Source organism: Mycetomoellerius zeteki, unplaced genomic scaffold, assembly GCF_001594055.1.
Source record: "Mycetomoellerius zeteki isolate Tzet28-1 unplaced genomic scaffold, Tzet1.0 scaffold31, whole genome shotgun sequence".
In the NCBI taxonomy this organism is placed as follows: Eukaryota; Metazoa; Arthropoda; class Insecta; order Hymenoptera; family Formicidae; genus Mycetomoellerius; species Mycetomoellerius zeteki.
This window is the reverse complement of record NW_017257294.1, coordinates 2,559,896-2,575,101: the sequence shown is the minus strand read 5'-3', so window position 1 is coordinate 2,575,101 and position 15,206 is coordinate 2,559,896. Positions and strand designations below refer to the sequence as shown.

The 15,206-nt window shown below is 33.6% G+C and overlaps 5 protein-coding genes across 8 annotated transcripts; 2 read left to right on the top strand and 3 right to left on the bottom strand.

Annotated features, from left to right (window-relative positions):
* Positions 1-1,937: 1,937 nt before the first annotated feature.
* LOC108724599 (thiamin pyrophosphokinase 1) lies at positions 1,938-3,762 on the bottom strand. The gene is made up of 5 exons (XM_018451040.1): positions 3,500-3,762; positions 2,773-3,035; positions 2,586-2,690; positions 2,351-2,513; positions 1,938-2,228 (listed from the first exon to the last, which is right to left on the bottom strand). The coding sequence occupies exons 1-5, from the start codon at positions 3,747-3,749 to the stop codon at positions 2,101-2,103; spliced, it is 909 nt and encodes a 302-aa protein (XP_018306542.1). The 5' UTR covers positions 3,750-3,762; the 3' UTR covers positions 1,938-2,100.
* A 2,109-nt stretch (positions 3,763-5,871) lies between these two features.
* Positions 5,872-7,833, top strand: LOC108724600 (UPF0565 protein C2orf69 homolog). 4 transcript variants are annotated; one of them, XM_018451043.1, is made up of 6 exons: positions 5,872-5,970; positions 6,120-6,258; positions 6,516-6,643; positions 6,832-6,994; positions 7,186-7,429; positions 7,515-7,832. In XM_018451043.1, the coding sequence occupies exons 2-6, from the start codon at positions 6,130-6,132 to the stop codon at positions 7,715-7,717; spliced, it is 867 nt and encodes a 288-aa protein (XP_018306545.1). In that variant the 5' UTR covers positions 5,872-5,970; positions 6,120-6,129; the 3' UTR covers positions 7,718-7,832. The 4 variants fall into 4 exon arrangements, with proteins under 4 accessions (XP_018306545.1, XP_018306543.1, XP_018306544.1 ...); XM_018451041.1 differs by having other exon boundaries at positions 5,872-5,974; XM_018451042.1 differs by having other exon boundaries at positions 5,872-5,978.
* Positions 7,834-9,219: 1,386 nt separating this feature from the next.
* On the bottom strand, positions 9,220-10,198 carry LOC108724602 (glucosidase 2 subunit beta). Its single transcript, XM_018451046.1, has 3 exons — positions 9,709-10,198; positions 9,520-9,615; positions 9,220-9,403 (listed from the first exon to the last, which is right to left on the bottom strand). Exons 1-3 carry the CDS (start codon positions 10,175-10,177, stop codon positions 9,357-9,359), a joined length of 612 nt encoding a protein of 203 aa, XP_018306548.1. The 5' UTR covers positions 10,178-10,198; the 3' UTR covers positions 9,220-9,356.
* A 322-nt stretch (positions 10,199-10,520) lies between these two features.
* Positions 10,521-12,911, top strand: Tgt (tRNA-guanine transglycosylase). Its single transcript, XM_018451038.1, has 7 exons — positions 10,521-10,724; positions 11,305-11,394; positions 11,536-11,689; positions 11,798-11,930; positions 12,020-12,181; positions 12,299-12,467; positions 12,542-12,911. Exons 1-7 carry the CDS (start codon positions 10,521-10,523, stop codon positions 12,884-12,886), a joined length of 1,257 nt encoding a protein of 418 aa, XP_018306540.1. The 3' UTR covers positions 12,887-12,911.
* A 385-nt stretch (positions 12,912-13,296) lies between these two features.
* On the bottom strand, positions 13,297-14,488 carry LOC108724601 (coiled-coil domain-containing protein 25). Its single transcript, XM_018451045.1, has 5 exons — positions 14,388-14,488; positions 14,211-14,258; positions 14,021-14,112; positions 13,561-13,943; positions 13,297-13,450 (listed from the first exon to the last, which is right to left on the bottom strand). Exons 1-5 carry the CDS (start codon positions 14,410-14,412, stop codon positions 13,369-13,371), a joined length of 630 nt encoding a protein of 209 aa, XP_018306547.1. The 5' UTR covers positions 14,413-14,488; the 3' UTR covers positions 13,297-13,368.
* Between the last annotated feature and the right edge of the window lie 718 nt (positions 14,489-15,206).

Genomic DNA, 15,206 nt, shown 5'->3' with positions numbered 1-15,206 from the left:
AATTAGCGATTTTTTACGGTTTTATTGCAAAATAAGTACGGCTACCAAATAACTTTCTGAAAAGTTGGTAATAATGATATATTTCACACGCTCGTACCTAGCTTTTTAATGTCGAGCAGTATAACTCTGTGTCATAGTTGGAACACTTTATGTAAGACAGTATTACACTGTGTCATATGTGTACGTTGTTAGAAAATATCGTGTTACACAGATACGATTGTGTCCCATTGTTAAAAAGCACCTGATACTTGATATTGTAAAATAGTTGTAATAAAAATTCATAAATTTCTAGCTAACATAAATACAATATCATTCGTATGATACTGTACATAATTTATGATTGACTAATCAATTTTTATGCTATAAATGGTAACTCTATTTCCAAACAAGACTCGTGTGTATAAATAAAAATGATTCAATTCATTATTATCACATATTATTTTAATAGGTAGAGATGATACACAATGGTACCAACATCAACAGAAAATTAGGGTGCTTTCCAGCAATGGAACACGAGATTTGTTCGCGTCGCATACTCCAACATGTTCCAATATGCTCCTATTATAGCTCTTACTCACTCCAACGCGCTTGATAGAGGGAGCTTTTCATCAAGGTTTTTAGGTGACACGTGTTGGAAATGATTCTTTCCAACAACGACACGCTACAGCACGATTGGACACAATATAGAAGCGGGTATTTTCCATCAAGGCTTTAAACGACATACAAGTCGACACGGTGTTCGACATGGTGCTTTCCAGCAACGACTCGCCACGGCACGATTAGACACAATCGAAAAGCATAGTCGAACACAGAGTCTGACTCATGGTTGTCAAACTTTTAACGCTCTAGAGCATTTTTATCTTATACATGTGGTATTATATAACAATTATTTTTGCCATTTGCATTTTTTATAGATTTTATAATATATATTTTAATACAATTCTGTTTTTTGTTTAAGGGAGCTTTCCAACAAGAGACACAGAGTGACACAGGGTGAATCGTTGCATCCTTATTGTTCGCCAATGTTAAACAAGGATAAGGTGATCGCTGTGTCGCACAGTGTCGCTTGTTGGAAAGCTCCCAGAGTGAGTAGGAACTATGGTAAGAACATGTTGGAGCTTGCGACGCAAACAAACCTACGGCCATACACTATTTTATTTCACCGCTAAAGTAAAATAAAAAGACTGGAATTCGAACATGGCCTTGAGCAGGAGCCATAAGGTGCATTCGGGAAGACGCTATTAGCGCTATTCGTATCATTCTGCATAAATATTTATTTTAAAATCTAAACAGGAGGGATTTCAAATATATTTTCTCTTTTGATGTACGAGGGTCGTCTGAAAAGTTTTGAGCCTAACATAGAAACAATTTTTTTTTACCAAAATTGTTTTGACGAGTAATATCATCTTGATGTTGAGGCTCAAAACTTTTCAGACGACCTATGTATATGCAAAATATATTTCTACATATATACTTTAGCCGAATACTTTTTGTCAAAAATTAACATTTTTTTTAACACCCTGGAATTCTGGAATTCAACACCCATAGGAGCTCTGGGTGAGGAAAACTTCATATCCTCCATAAGGAAGTCTCTGTCCATGATTTTCTTTGTTTTGTCTAATAAACGACAAAAAAAGAATGACAAAAATAGCGCTAATAGCGTCTCCCCCGAACGCACCAATAGAAAAACTAATTTAAAGTTTAATCAATTTTGCTCTGATTAATCAACTTTCAATCCAATCTCAATCCATATTATATTAACACGGGCTTAACGGACTATATCGGAAGTTCAATATTCCTGTCCAAATGTCAATACACATCAATATCGAAAGACAAAATGTCGGGAAAAAAAAAGTATCGATTATCAGTATCATACACTGTGTTACAATGTTGCCTGTACGTTCCTAGAAAGCACTCTTATTTAAAACTGATTTTTTAAATTAAAAATTATCATTCCAGTTTACTACTGTTATTCAAATAGAACATTTTAAGTATTTTAGTTAATATTTAGCATGTTTGACTTAAATCATGTCTGAATTTGCATCATTTATCTGCATTATTATCTTATAATCACATTAGCAGAATAACATTATACTTCATTTATATTCTCCCTAAAAATTCTATACCCATGGTCCAAATTACCGGCGTATCTGTATTCACAGTCACTTTGGAATCTTCATAAGTATTTGAAGTACTTATCAAACCACCGAATTGGATAGTTGTTTTATCTAAAATATAAAAAAATAGAATTAGAATTTTAAAAAATTATTCAAATGTAACAGATTAAATATTTAAGTAACATGGTAAAGTGGTTTACTTCAAGATAGAACAAATGAGATATAAAACATACTTAAATTCCATTTCAAACCAGTTGTTGATATACAATTGACGGTACAACCAAACGGTAGTAGACCACACCAAGATTTCTGTTGTACCAAAATTTCTGGTATATGTATACTATGCATACCAGGTTTTAATATCCACGTCATAGAATTGCTTGCAAGTTGTATCACCTGTAAAAACAATATCAGAATACCTAATATGGAGACATAGTCGCAAGTTTGTCTATGAAATAAAAATTCTACCCGTATATTTCCCACAAGCTCGTCACTTCTGTATAAAGTATTAATGTTGGCAATGATATGATCAAACCTGCCTGATGTTTCTGTAAGTACGTATATTTCACCTAACTGCCAAAAAATATCATTCATATATTTCATTATATACAACCATTAGTTTAAAAAGAGCAATAATAAGAATCTAAAGGATTACATTTATGTTGTGTGTCTTAACATAGTGTGCAACTTCCAGCAGAGCTTTGGTATAATCCGTGTTATCCTGATCAGGCGTTTTGATGATGGTGGATCCTATACTTGCAAACTTCTCAACGATATAAGGTGGACAACTATCCATATCCCCTGTGATGAGATCCGGTACATATTGCTTGTGCTCGATGTTCGATATGTTTATTTCCTGTTCTTCCAGATACTTCAGCCACCTCTGTGTTCCACCATCCACGGTAACAGTGATTCGAGCTGCTTGTACAAAGAGATATATAAATCAACAATGTAAATTAATTCGCTTGCTTGCAGTTTCTCATCAATCCCAAAGAATGCTTTCCATTTGGTGATACAATTCGACATAAGCATCATTCTATCTTTCTTAACATTCAGTGAGTAAGAGCCTAAACACAAAGATAGCTGTAACTGAGTCTTGGAACATAAATCGTAGTTGTAAATTGACCTAAACCTGTTCTACAATAAGGTCGCAAACCGTAAACTGTAAGAAATTAATCAATCATAGTCGATTATTTGTTTCATATTCAATTGTGATTAGCCACTTTCTTACTGCTTACGACTTGCGATTTTATTGTAGAACAGACACAAAACATTGTACCTACGACTATGTTTCACAACTCAATTTCGATCATCTTTGTGATTGCTGAGGCTCTAACAAAGACAGAAGCGCAAGATATGCATATTTTCAGTCAGTATACAACCTTTTTGCCAGAATCTTAGTAGTACGTTGTGCTGCCAGCGTATGGGACGATTCAGCACAATCACCGCGTATTCGCAACGTGCACCATCCTGGAATGCGTCGAGTGGATTCCATGTTGTGTCACCATCGGACGTCAGCTCCTGCTGCATCGTATGATCCGACGTAACGTGTCCCATCACTGAAAAGCGTCGAGCAACAAAAAGGTCAAGGTTAAAACACAGGTAATTCTGCGACATGAGTTTACGTAACATGACACCGGTAGGTGATTTTCTCATGCCTTGAAATCTTTTCCGTGCAACAAGAATCAGAAAAAAACGACACAGAAAGGAAAGAGAAGGTCTGTTTGCTGTATTTAACACTTCAAGTTACTTGACATCACTTAACATTCGTTACGTTCATCCTCGCACTTCGCACAATTTCGCAGATCCTCAGTTTTTCACGCGATCGTCACTTGTCTCCCGCGTGATTCCTGTCTCATTTGAATATTTGAAATTCGAACATGTACCCGCAAAGTGCCTCGTGCACCAATAGAAATATTTCGTGCCTCATTACAACGTCGCACACTATTCATTATATGGAGTATCACTTATTTTGTTACTTACCGCTGTCGGAGTCAGAGATGGCATTTCGTAATTGCGCGTCGATAATCTACGAGGTCTCGTAATACCTGATTTCGCTTTCAAATTAATCATCGTGAAACGCGATTGTCTCGAAAATTGCACCGAGATCGCGCCTAATATCTCTGCAGACGTCACGTTCATTTCCACGAAGTCACCGTGCCGAAGAGATGAAGAGATACATATATATGTATATACAGCATCTTTGTTTTCTCTTTTTAGCGCCAAATATATATCTATCTTATTTTAAGTGTAAAAAGTGTAAAAAAAGTGTGATAATTATTTAGAATACGGGCCTCATCTCCGATGTTGATGAAATTGGGCTCATTCGACGTGTTTTTATTCAAAATGAAAGAATCTGGCAAAAAAAATGCGGCGGTCGGCCTCGTGAATCGAGATATCAAGCGTCAAAGTTCGAGATTTTGGGCCAGTTTCATCAACGCCGATTAGTCCGGATCTACAATAGGTGTTTTAAGACTAATGCGGAGTCTACAATAGAAGTCGTAGCGGTTGTAGGGTCTTAAGTCATAGAAAATTGACCAATCACAATTGATTATTCTTCTCATATTCGACTGTGATTGGTCAATTTTCTACGACTTAAGACTCTACGATTGTTACGAATTTTATTGTAGACCCCGCATTAAGCCGTAAGAAATTGACCAATTAGGGTGAAATCACACGGTGCGGAAAAAGACTGCGGAATAGAGAATGCGTCATTGAAGCAACCAATCAACGCTATTCAGCGCTATTCGGAATAGCGCTGATTGGTTGCTTCAATGACGCATTCTCTATTCCGCAGTCTTTTTCCGCACCGTGTGATTTCACCCTTAGTCCGGATCTACAATAGAGTTTTAAGCCTTAAGTCGTAAGAAATTGACCAATTACAGTTGAATTCGAGGAGAATAATCGACTTTTGTAAGAAATGGACGAATCACAGTCGATTATTCTCCTCGGATTCGACTGTAATTGGTCAATTTCTTACGGCTTATGGCTTAAAACACCTATTGTAGATCCGGACTAAGATATCTGTCGGATTAAGGTGTCTTTTCATGTTGACGTTCGACATTCATTTTTAAGGCCGCAGCACAGACTTTTGCTATAAGCCCGATTTACAATAGGTTTTTGAACCTTAAGCCATAAGAAATGGACGAATCATATAGCGTTTTCGATCCAGCCGGGTTAACACCAACCTGAGTTGAATCAATGGCGTTGTTTGTGGTCTCCTATTGGTAGAGCGTGTAACATCAACCAATAGGAAAGATTAATCGAACCCAGGTTGGTGCAAACTAACCTGATCGGGCCGAAAACGCCAATAGTCAATTATTCGTCTCGCATTCGACTGTAATTGGTCAATTTTTTATGGCTTAGGATGCTTCCTCACGACAGTCGGAATTTCGGAAAAGTCATACGACTAATCAGAATTGTTTACGTTTAGCACATTATACAAACGAATGATTCTGATTGGTCGTATTACTTTTCCGAGATTCCGGTTTTTTCGAAATTCCGACTGTCATGGGGAAGCACCCTTAACCAATCAAAAAATGCTTTAAAGTATTGCAGTATGAAATGAATCGTACCCTAAAGCCCGTATCAGACTACCGATTCTGCAAGCCGACCCGACTGCCAACTCTGACTGCCGATCAATAATAGACCAATCACAATATGACTGATTCAATGTGATTGGTCCATTATTGATCAACAGCCAGAGTTGGCAGTCGGGTCGGCTTGCAGAGTCGGTAGTCTGATACGGGCTTTAATCACATCTGTCACTTTGAACACAAAAAGGGCAGGAAAACGCAAACCAAAACAAATAGACCAAATAGACCTCGTAGCTCCGTAGTTACGACGCAATTTCGTATGTAAGTTTGTATACAATTTTGCACAATTGTTCACGCAATCGATTTACAATGCCATTTTTATTAGTAATTTGCTCCAATTATCAGATTGTTAAGCAATGCTCCATTTTTGCGAAAACGCCGACTCCTTTCTGATTTCCTCTTGCAGATAGAGACCGATGGGCTCGAAAATTTGGATATGGAAAAACATACCGGGCATTCCAGGTCGATGCAACGATGTAGTTTATACACGGTCGAAACTGCAGTCAACGCACGATCTTCTTATATTTTTTGGCGGCGACCTCCAAGTATGTACGTTCGAAAACACTTGTGAGTTTTCGTTTTTAAAAAATTATGTAATAATTCCTATTCTTTCAAATGTAATGTAAAATATTTGTTGTATTGCACTAAAGATAATTATATAGAATATACAAGATATTATATTTTAGAACTATTAACTGTATATATCTTTTATATACTTTAGCGATTTTTGTTGGCATTATATTCATATTGATTTTATAATATGATATATTTATATTAACAAAATTATTAAAAATTATTACAGGATATTCAAAAAAACATGGAAAAGCATTCGGATAGCAAGAAATATACAAAATGGAGCTTAGAGAACACAGCAACTATACTATCTGAACAGTTTCCTGGAAGCCATGTATTTGTTATTCGTCCATCAAGGTAAGATATTATTATCATAATACTATGCACAAAAGTATTACAATATTTCTATTCTGAGACATATAACTTCTTATAGGTACTACATAAAAATTATATATAGTAAAGGTTAAAAGAATTCAAAGTAATTCTCTTGACTGCTATATTTAGATCGAATTACTTAGTATGTAAGAACTTGGTACTTGTTTCAGGATGACAATAACTAAACACGCAGTATTCAGTTGTTTCGATAATTTCATATCAGGAGATACATATGGCACACCTACATTTTGTCCAATGTACAATGCTTTAAGGCATTTAAAAGATCTTCTTACTTGTTGCTTAGAACATGTTAAAACATTAAAAATTGGAGAAGTATGTATCAGATATAAACGAATCACAATTCATAAAAAATTTTATAAATCATATAACTTCCTCCAACTTTAATGTATGTATAACTGTAGTTATAACTTGTACCTTGACAATATTCTCAAAAGATATAATACATTACATGCATCGAATATAACATTGATCTATTGAATACATAATATTTTAATATTTTTAAGGATACTGGTATCTATAATATCGAAGCTACAAACTTAAGTCTAATGGGCTTCAGTAAGGGATGTGCAGTTTTGAATCAGTTTCTTTATGAATTTCATCATTACAATAATGATTCAAATAACGATCCCAATATAAATAATTTTATCAAACTTATCAAAGATATGTGGTGGTTAGATGGTGGACACAATGGTCCCAAAAATACATGGATTACAAATGAAGATATACTTCGTTCCTTTGCCAAATTAAGTGAGATAATTTGGAACTATTTCGAAGTAGTGAGATTTTTCAATATATTATTTTTATATAATGTGATTAAATATATCTTCTTCAGGAATAAATACTCACATACATGTCACGCCGTATCAAATGCAAGATAAACACCGACCATGGATTCAAATGGAAGAAAAGAGCTTCAATGATACCTTACAAAGGATGGGAGTATCTGTACAACAAACTTTACATTTTGGTGATAAAGCGCGAAGCCTCTCATCGCATTTCAATGTTCTTACAGATATCAGAAGTAACATGCAGTAAAACTATCGTATTCTTCTCTAAATTTTCGTATTGTTCTCTAAATAATCAAGCATTTGTCTATGAATCATAAAATAGATCGCAATTTCTTTACATCATCAGGATCAAAATGAAGTATAAAGTCATGTAAAAAATATGATCTTGTCGACAATATTATAATTGATATTTCTGTATTGCGAACTATTTCATAATTTATAAAAAGTTTAACAGAATCTATTTTCGCAATGTACATATTGAATATTATTTATATTTTAATAATATACTCTTAATCTCTAGTCCTATAAATAATAGAAATCTGTTAAATATTATAAACTGTATATTTACATACAATATTACGTTGTACAATTTTTTATTATACTGTTTTGTTGCTTATGTGATATGTATAATATCTTTGAACAATCACTAATTAAAACTAATAAAAACTATAAATGTATTTATTTTATTTAACAATCTGAGACAATATGATAAAGCTGTTATTGTTCTTTCTTTTTATACAAATCTAATTACGTATTTTCTTTTTTAATTATTAGTAATAATTAGGGATGCACCAGATATCTGAAAAGTATCCGGTATCCGGTACTTTTTTACTATATAATATATCCGGTAGAAATTTTATATCATTAAATTGATGATTTTTTTATTATATAAATGTTTTTTATTACATAAATAAAGTATATGCATACTCGTAATGCTATAATATCTTCTACATTATTGCAAAATAACCATTTTTTTCTCTGTAGTTATCATCTCTAAGGATACAGTTCCTTTTGCTCCCTTTTTTCTCTTTTTACTGAGCTTTTTTTTAGAAGACATTGTCCCGGAATTCAGTCGGATTTCTAGAAAATATTAGATATCCAACTCGAAAAATTGCCTTCCTGGATATTCGGTATCCGGTAATTTTACGATCCAGTGCATCCCTAGTAATAATATCTATTTTCATAAGTAGGAAACAGAAAATACAAAAAAATATATATAATTTTTTTGTATTTTACGATAAAATATATTTATAATAAAATAATATGTAAACTCTGAATAGTACTGAGTACATAATATTACAACAGAGGAATATCTGTGTAAAGAAAGACTATCTTTGCGTACATAGTTACAGTTCTTATTACGTTAATCGTTGAGATACCTATTCTTTATAAATAAATGTAATGCTCTATGAGTTTGGAAAAAAACTTGTATCATTTATTTACTAACTCAAATATACCTTCTTAAATCTAATGCTTCTTTCTTTCCATAACCATTTTTAAATATATTAGTAAATTGTTCCTTTCAATTTCATTTAAATAAAAGAAAAATAAGAAATTATATTCTCTTCTTATGTTAGTTATATTAAAAGTAATTAACATATTAAAAGTAAAAAAATAATGATTTAATGATAATTTTTTAACTCATTAAGTTTAAGAATAATTTCTTAACTTGAAGAATCTCATATATCATTTTTTTACAATATTGAGCGACCATTTTCACTATATAAATCTTGTTTTATGTATGATTAAATAAATATACTTTCATGAAAATCTAAAATATTCTAAGCATTTATCTATCATGTATATTTGGTTGTTGTCGTTCTTATTACGATGCATAAATTCAGAAGTACTTTCTTTCCAATCTGAATTATACCTCATTTTCTTCACTAACATTTGTTTGGACATTTAGGTCCATAAAAAGTTACTTTTAATTCTGTAATAAATACAAATAATAAGTAACACAAGTTTAAATTAGCAAATACAATAGATATAATTATTTCATATACATTCACCTAAATTATAATATTCATATAAATAAATTGAACTTACTACTGAGTTTATACAACACTGCAGCTTCAGCCCATTCATCAGAACCATCACAACAATCACAATGTCCATCATTGACTTTATACGATGGTATTCTTACTGCAAATTTATACAAATTTCATAAATTACTTCTGTTGTGTAGCTTCGAACATTGCAAATTTTATATATTGCAAAGAGATTTGACTACAATACCTGCTGATTTTCTTGAACTCTTCTCGCAATTAAAGAAACCATTGTTGCAGGCATTAGTACCTGGTTCATCACTACCGTCCATTGGACAGTCACAATAATCATCATTGATCTTTACAAAATCAATCTCTCTCTTTGAAACAAAACATACAAATTTCCCGTTGATGTTGGGGAGGTACTTGGCTATATCCTGGTCTCGTGTGCCACGTAACGACACCGTTCGACCATTCTTGTCGCGAATGAGTTTCGAATGATATGGTTGATTCCACTTGTCAACCCGCTTGCCGATGACCACATGGTGAGTGTCCTTCACCGAGCCGGCAATCAGCTTGCCTACGGTATCTTGGTTCAGCTCTTTGAAGTAGAACAGCTGATGGATCACGAATATCACGGCGACCACGAAGACGCACACCAGCATGTACTTAATCTTCTTTCGTAGAAGACGCCGCTTCCAGGACACCTCAGTTGTCATGTTTGCCAGCTAACCGTTACCGTCGAACACTATCGCGAAGCAAATCTCTCCTGGAGATGATGTTTCGTGCATTAACACCGCGCCGGGCCGTCATAGCGCAAACATCTGCAGATCGTATCGCGGGTAATTGCGATTGTCGGGTATGTCTCGTTCAATTCGAACATGCGACGCGGTTAGCAAGTCTATTTACACGCACATTAATATACGGGGTGTCTCATAAGTCCACATCCACAGAACACACATTTCAACTATTTCAAGCCGGGACAAAGACACGTGGAGAGAATGATATCGTAACATAACCTCTCATTTTGAACATGCAGCATTTATAGGTTTTTTTCTCTCTATGTCCAGCAGATTTTTTTACAAGTCGTATTCCACGACGATAAACGTAGGTTTTGGTAGATCATCAGTAGAAATGGCAAATCGAAAGACTCCGTTAATCTTCGAAGTGCTTGCCGAATGTGAAACCACAAAAGCCAGAACTGGCAGGATGACACTTGTTCATCATTATGTGGATACACCGGTATTCATGCCGGTGGGAACTCAGGTTTATAAAACTTCTTCCCTTCTTGTTTAAGCTGCACACGAAGCGACCATGTGACACATCAGAACATTAGGTTTTTATATTCAAAATCTACACGAAAGGATGATAATTCTGATAACTCCTTAATTTTCAGTACTAAATATTTTGATAACATCTGAAACTAAATTTTGTTTAAAGTCTACGATTCTTGCAATTGTAGTAAATTGTATTGATAAAATCTCACTTGTGTGTGTGTATTCGTAGCTTAATTTGTAAACAAGCTTCTACTTTTTTTTCTATCAATGCTTTATTATGATTAATATGTGTGCTTCAATATTTTCTTTTGAACTAAAATATACATTTAACTTAAAAATTTTAATTTTTGAAATATATGACTCAATTTGTGTAAAGCCTTCTGTTCACAATGCTAGAAATCATTCTAAAGTCTTGGACGGAGCAAGAATTAGCAAATCATATTTCAACAATTGAATTTGTCTAATGCAATTGTTTAATTTTTTCTTTTTCTGAATCTTGGAGTGATTTTTAGCATCATGGACATGACTTTAAAGTTACAACATTAAATTTGTTATTATATCATTTTCAGGGAACATTGAAAGGATTGTTGCCCCAACAACTGGAGCAACTGGATTGCCAAATAATTCTTGGCAATACCTATCATCTTGGAAACAGACCTGTAAGAAATTATACATTTTCGTTAGAAAAAAAAATTCGATTAATTTAGATAAAACAGTATCATTGAGTTTTAAATTTATTAGTAAATTTTTTTTATGTAATTTTGATTGTATTAAAATATATATATACTTTATATTGGCAGGGTGCAGATATTCTACGTAAAGCTGGAGGTTTGCACAGGTTTATGAATTGGAAAAGGGCTTTATTAACGGACTCAGGTGGTTTCCAAATGGTTTCATTATTACATCTAGCTGAAATAACAGAAGAAGGTGTAAAATTTAAATCACCGTACAATGGTACTATGATATATATAGCCAGAGAGATATATTTTTAAATACATTCAAACATAACTTATATATAATTTAATCGGCCTATAATAATGTTTACAATAACGTTTCATATAGAATCTGAATGTATGTTGACACCCGAACATTCTATTCAAATTCAAAATACAATTGGAGCTGACATAATCATGCAGCTCGATGATGTTGTTAAAAGTACTTTAACTGGACCAAGAGTAGAAGAAGCAATGCATAGGTACAATTATTTTTGTAAACACATTTTCTAAATAATATATTATCTAAATAGCCTGGCTTAAAAATGTTATTTAACACAAACCATTTCAGAACGATACGTTGGCTGGATCGTTGTTTGTTAGCGCATGAAAGACCAGATGAGCAAAGTATATTTCCAATTGTACAAGGTGGTCTCAATCCCGAACTACGATCCGAATGCGCACGTCAATTAATTAAGCGGGAAGTGAATGGATACGCTATAGGAGGTTTGAGGTAGATACTGGATTATTTGCTGATACATATAACTGATAAATAAAGACTTTTGTTTATAATACAAAAATATTTAAATCTTACATAATACAATAATAGTAATTCTTATAATAATTTTAGTGGCGGTGAGAGCAAAGATGATTTTTGGAAAATGGTCCACTTATCAACGAATATCCTTCCAAAGAATAAACCGCGATATCTTATGGGTGTTGGATTCGCAATAGATTTAATCGTATGCAGTGCGTTAGGTGTTGATATGTACGATTGTGTATTTCCGACAAGAACCGCTGTAAGTATTTCGTAAAATACATACTTAAATACGTAGAAAATGGAAATTTCAAAACATTAAATTGAAACTTTCAGAGATTTGGTTGCGCATTGATAAAAACGGGACAGCTTAATTTGAAGCAGATACAAAATAAAAAAGACTCGAGACCAATAGACGAGTCGTGCGAGTGTAGTACTTGCAAGACTTATTCTCGCGCTTATCTACATCAAATCGCCACTGTGGAGACAGTATCGTGTCATCTATTAACCGTTCACAATATTGCATTCCAAATGAAGCTCATGCGAGATATCAGAGACAGTATTAAAGAACAAAGATTCCCTAGATTCATACAGGACTATATGTTGATAGTTTATCCGAATAAAGACTATCCAACATGGATAATTAATGCTTTACGGGCTGTCAATGTTACCCTATTATAAAATAGGATACCATTGATTTGTACCGTTACATCCTTCTCTAGACAATACATTTTTTTTTAATTTCTGTCTACACGAAGGTTTTTATAACTTATTCCCGTATCTTATTTTTATAACTTATTTTTTTTCATTATGTTGAAATTATAGCAATATACCTAAGTACTTGCGAGTTATTATATATAAGTATGCAAAAACTATTAATAATCTTATTTGTCAACAGCACAACATGACGATTATGATTACATAGTATGTTCTAGAAATTTTTGAATGACAAAACAATCTTCTATTATACAGACAAACATAGTGTACACTAATTTTACAATTGCATATTTCTATAATTTTGCAAGTACAATATTTGTAAAATATTATAAATCAAATAAATAATCATACTTGAAAGATATTTTACACTTCTTATTCTGGAATTTTCTCCTTTTATTGGAAATGATAGAGTGAGGCACGGACTGCAAATATAAATATTAACTTCATCACATAAAATCGTCTGAGTCATATCCACTAGTTTCTGTGTTTGAAGTCATGTTAGATGTATTAAACAGGGAATTGTAACTCCTGAAAAGTAATAATTTTGTATTAATAATTTTTATATTATTTATATATTATTTATATATCTAGTATATACTTTTCTATTAAATAAACATTGTTATAAAATTATGATTCACCTCATCTCTGCTTCTTCCTGACGTCGCTTTTCTTCTGCCTTTTCTTTCTCTTTCTGTTCTCTCAAAAGCTTCTTCTTGTCTTCCCGTTCGTTCTTATCTCTTTGTTCTCTCTCATTTCTAAAGTTTACTTGCTCTGAACGTTTCGTCTTGTTAAGACGATTCACAGTAGTATTTACTCGCTTAGCAACATGAATTTTACGAACGTCTTTATCTTTATGAAAGCCAACCTGTCCAACTTCCATACCTTGCGTCTTTTTCAAATTCGACCACATTGTGTACACAACATTGACATCATTCATTTTATTCCCTTCGATACTATTTGCTTTTACTAATTGTGCGGCATCTTCTAATACAGTACTAGGAATATCGTCTATTGTCTGACCCTGCAATTTCAAAAAGAATTATTTTATCATTCTTTAATATCAAAAGCAGGAAATTACTAATTAATAATTAAGCTCACATGTCGAAGTCGAAGATACACATGAGCAGACGAATATTTGTCGACGTGAAACCACACATCCTCAGGCCAACCCCATTTAATAAGATCTTCATCTATACAAACAGAATCAAATGAATCACATTTTAGATTATGTGTTTTTACAAGTTTTTATTAATTACGATGAATAATTATAAATGAGTTTTCCACTTACTCTCGAATTTATCTATTCCCATAAACAAAGTGATGGGTGGTTGCACAACTGCAATTCAAGATTATAACAATTAGTCAAGTTTCTTAATGAAAACAAAATATTATTATCAATAATTTAAGAGAACCTATGTTATTAACCTCCTAAAAAAAATAAAGGTCTTAGAAATGCAAAAGTTACCTTCGCTAATGAAATAATAAACCATTATTAACAATTATTAACGAGAATTTCGAGTGAAACACGTGCAACAGAATCAGCTGTCAAAATATTTTTGTAGCACCGACTGGTGGCCTGATACTGACGATGGCGCTGTCGGATATATTGGGTTAGGGAAAAAGTCTTTTTACGTATAGCCGACAGATGGAGATCTGGTCGATTTTTTACGTGCCACTATTGGGCGCATTCAGCGGACCATCAAACTGACATCGCTATATTGGTGTATTTTTAAAAATCATCCAATCAGAATTTTAGATCCAGAAGAATACATCAATGGGTGCGTTCAGTACTACAACCGGTCTTGCATCTGATTGGCTACGTTTACACCGTGCGCTTAGTCCGCGACCTATAGATAGGTGTCTTTGTTTAATATACAGGATAAACAAGGATGTCTATTGTATAGGCCGCGGCCTAAATGCACGGTGTAAACATAGCCAATGCACGGTGTAAACGTAGCTATAGTACTGAATGCACCCAGTGAGTGGTCGTGTTAAATTAGCAGCGAGCGCTCACTTAAGCCCAAGACACAATGCGAGGGAATAGCAATAGTGATAGGAATAACATAGCTGCGTTCAGCAGAACGTTTGTTTTGCAACTGTTGGAAGTTTCCTTCGCGCTAATTGGATCATACTTTTAGATCTAGAAGAATGGTCCTATCTCAGCAGACAATCATAAAACGGTTGCAAAACTGTTGAGTCTGCTGAACGCAGCCAATGCTTTGAAGCGTTTGATGGACTGTAAGAAATACATAATGTTGGATTCACACTGCATTCGATTTTCGTC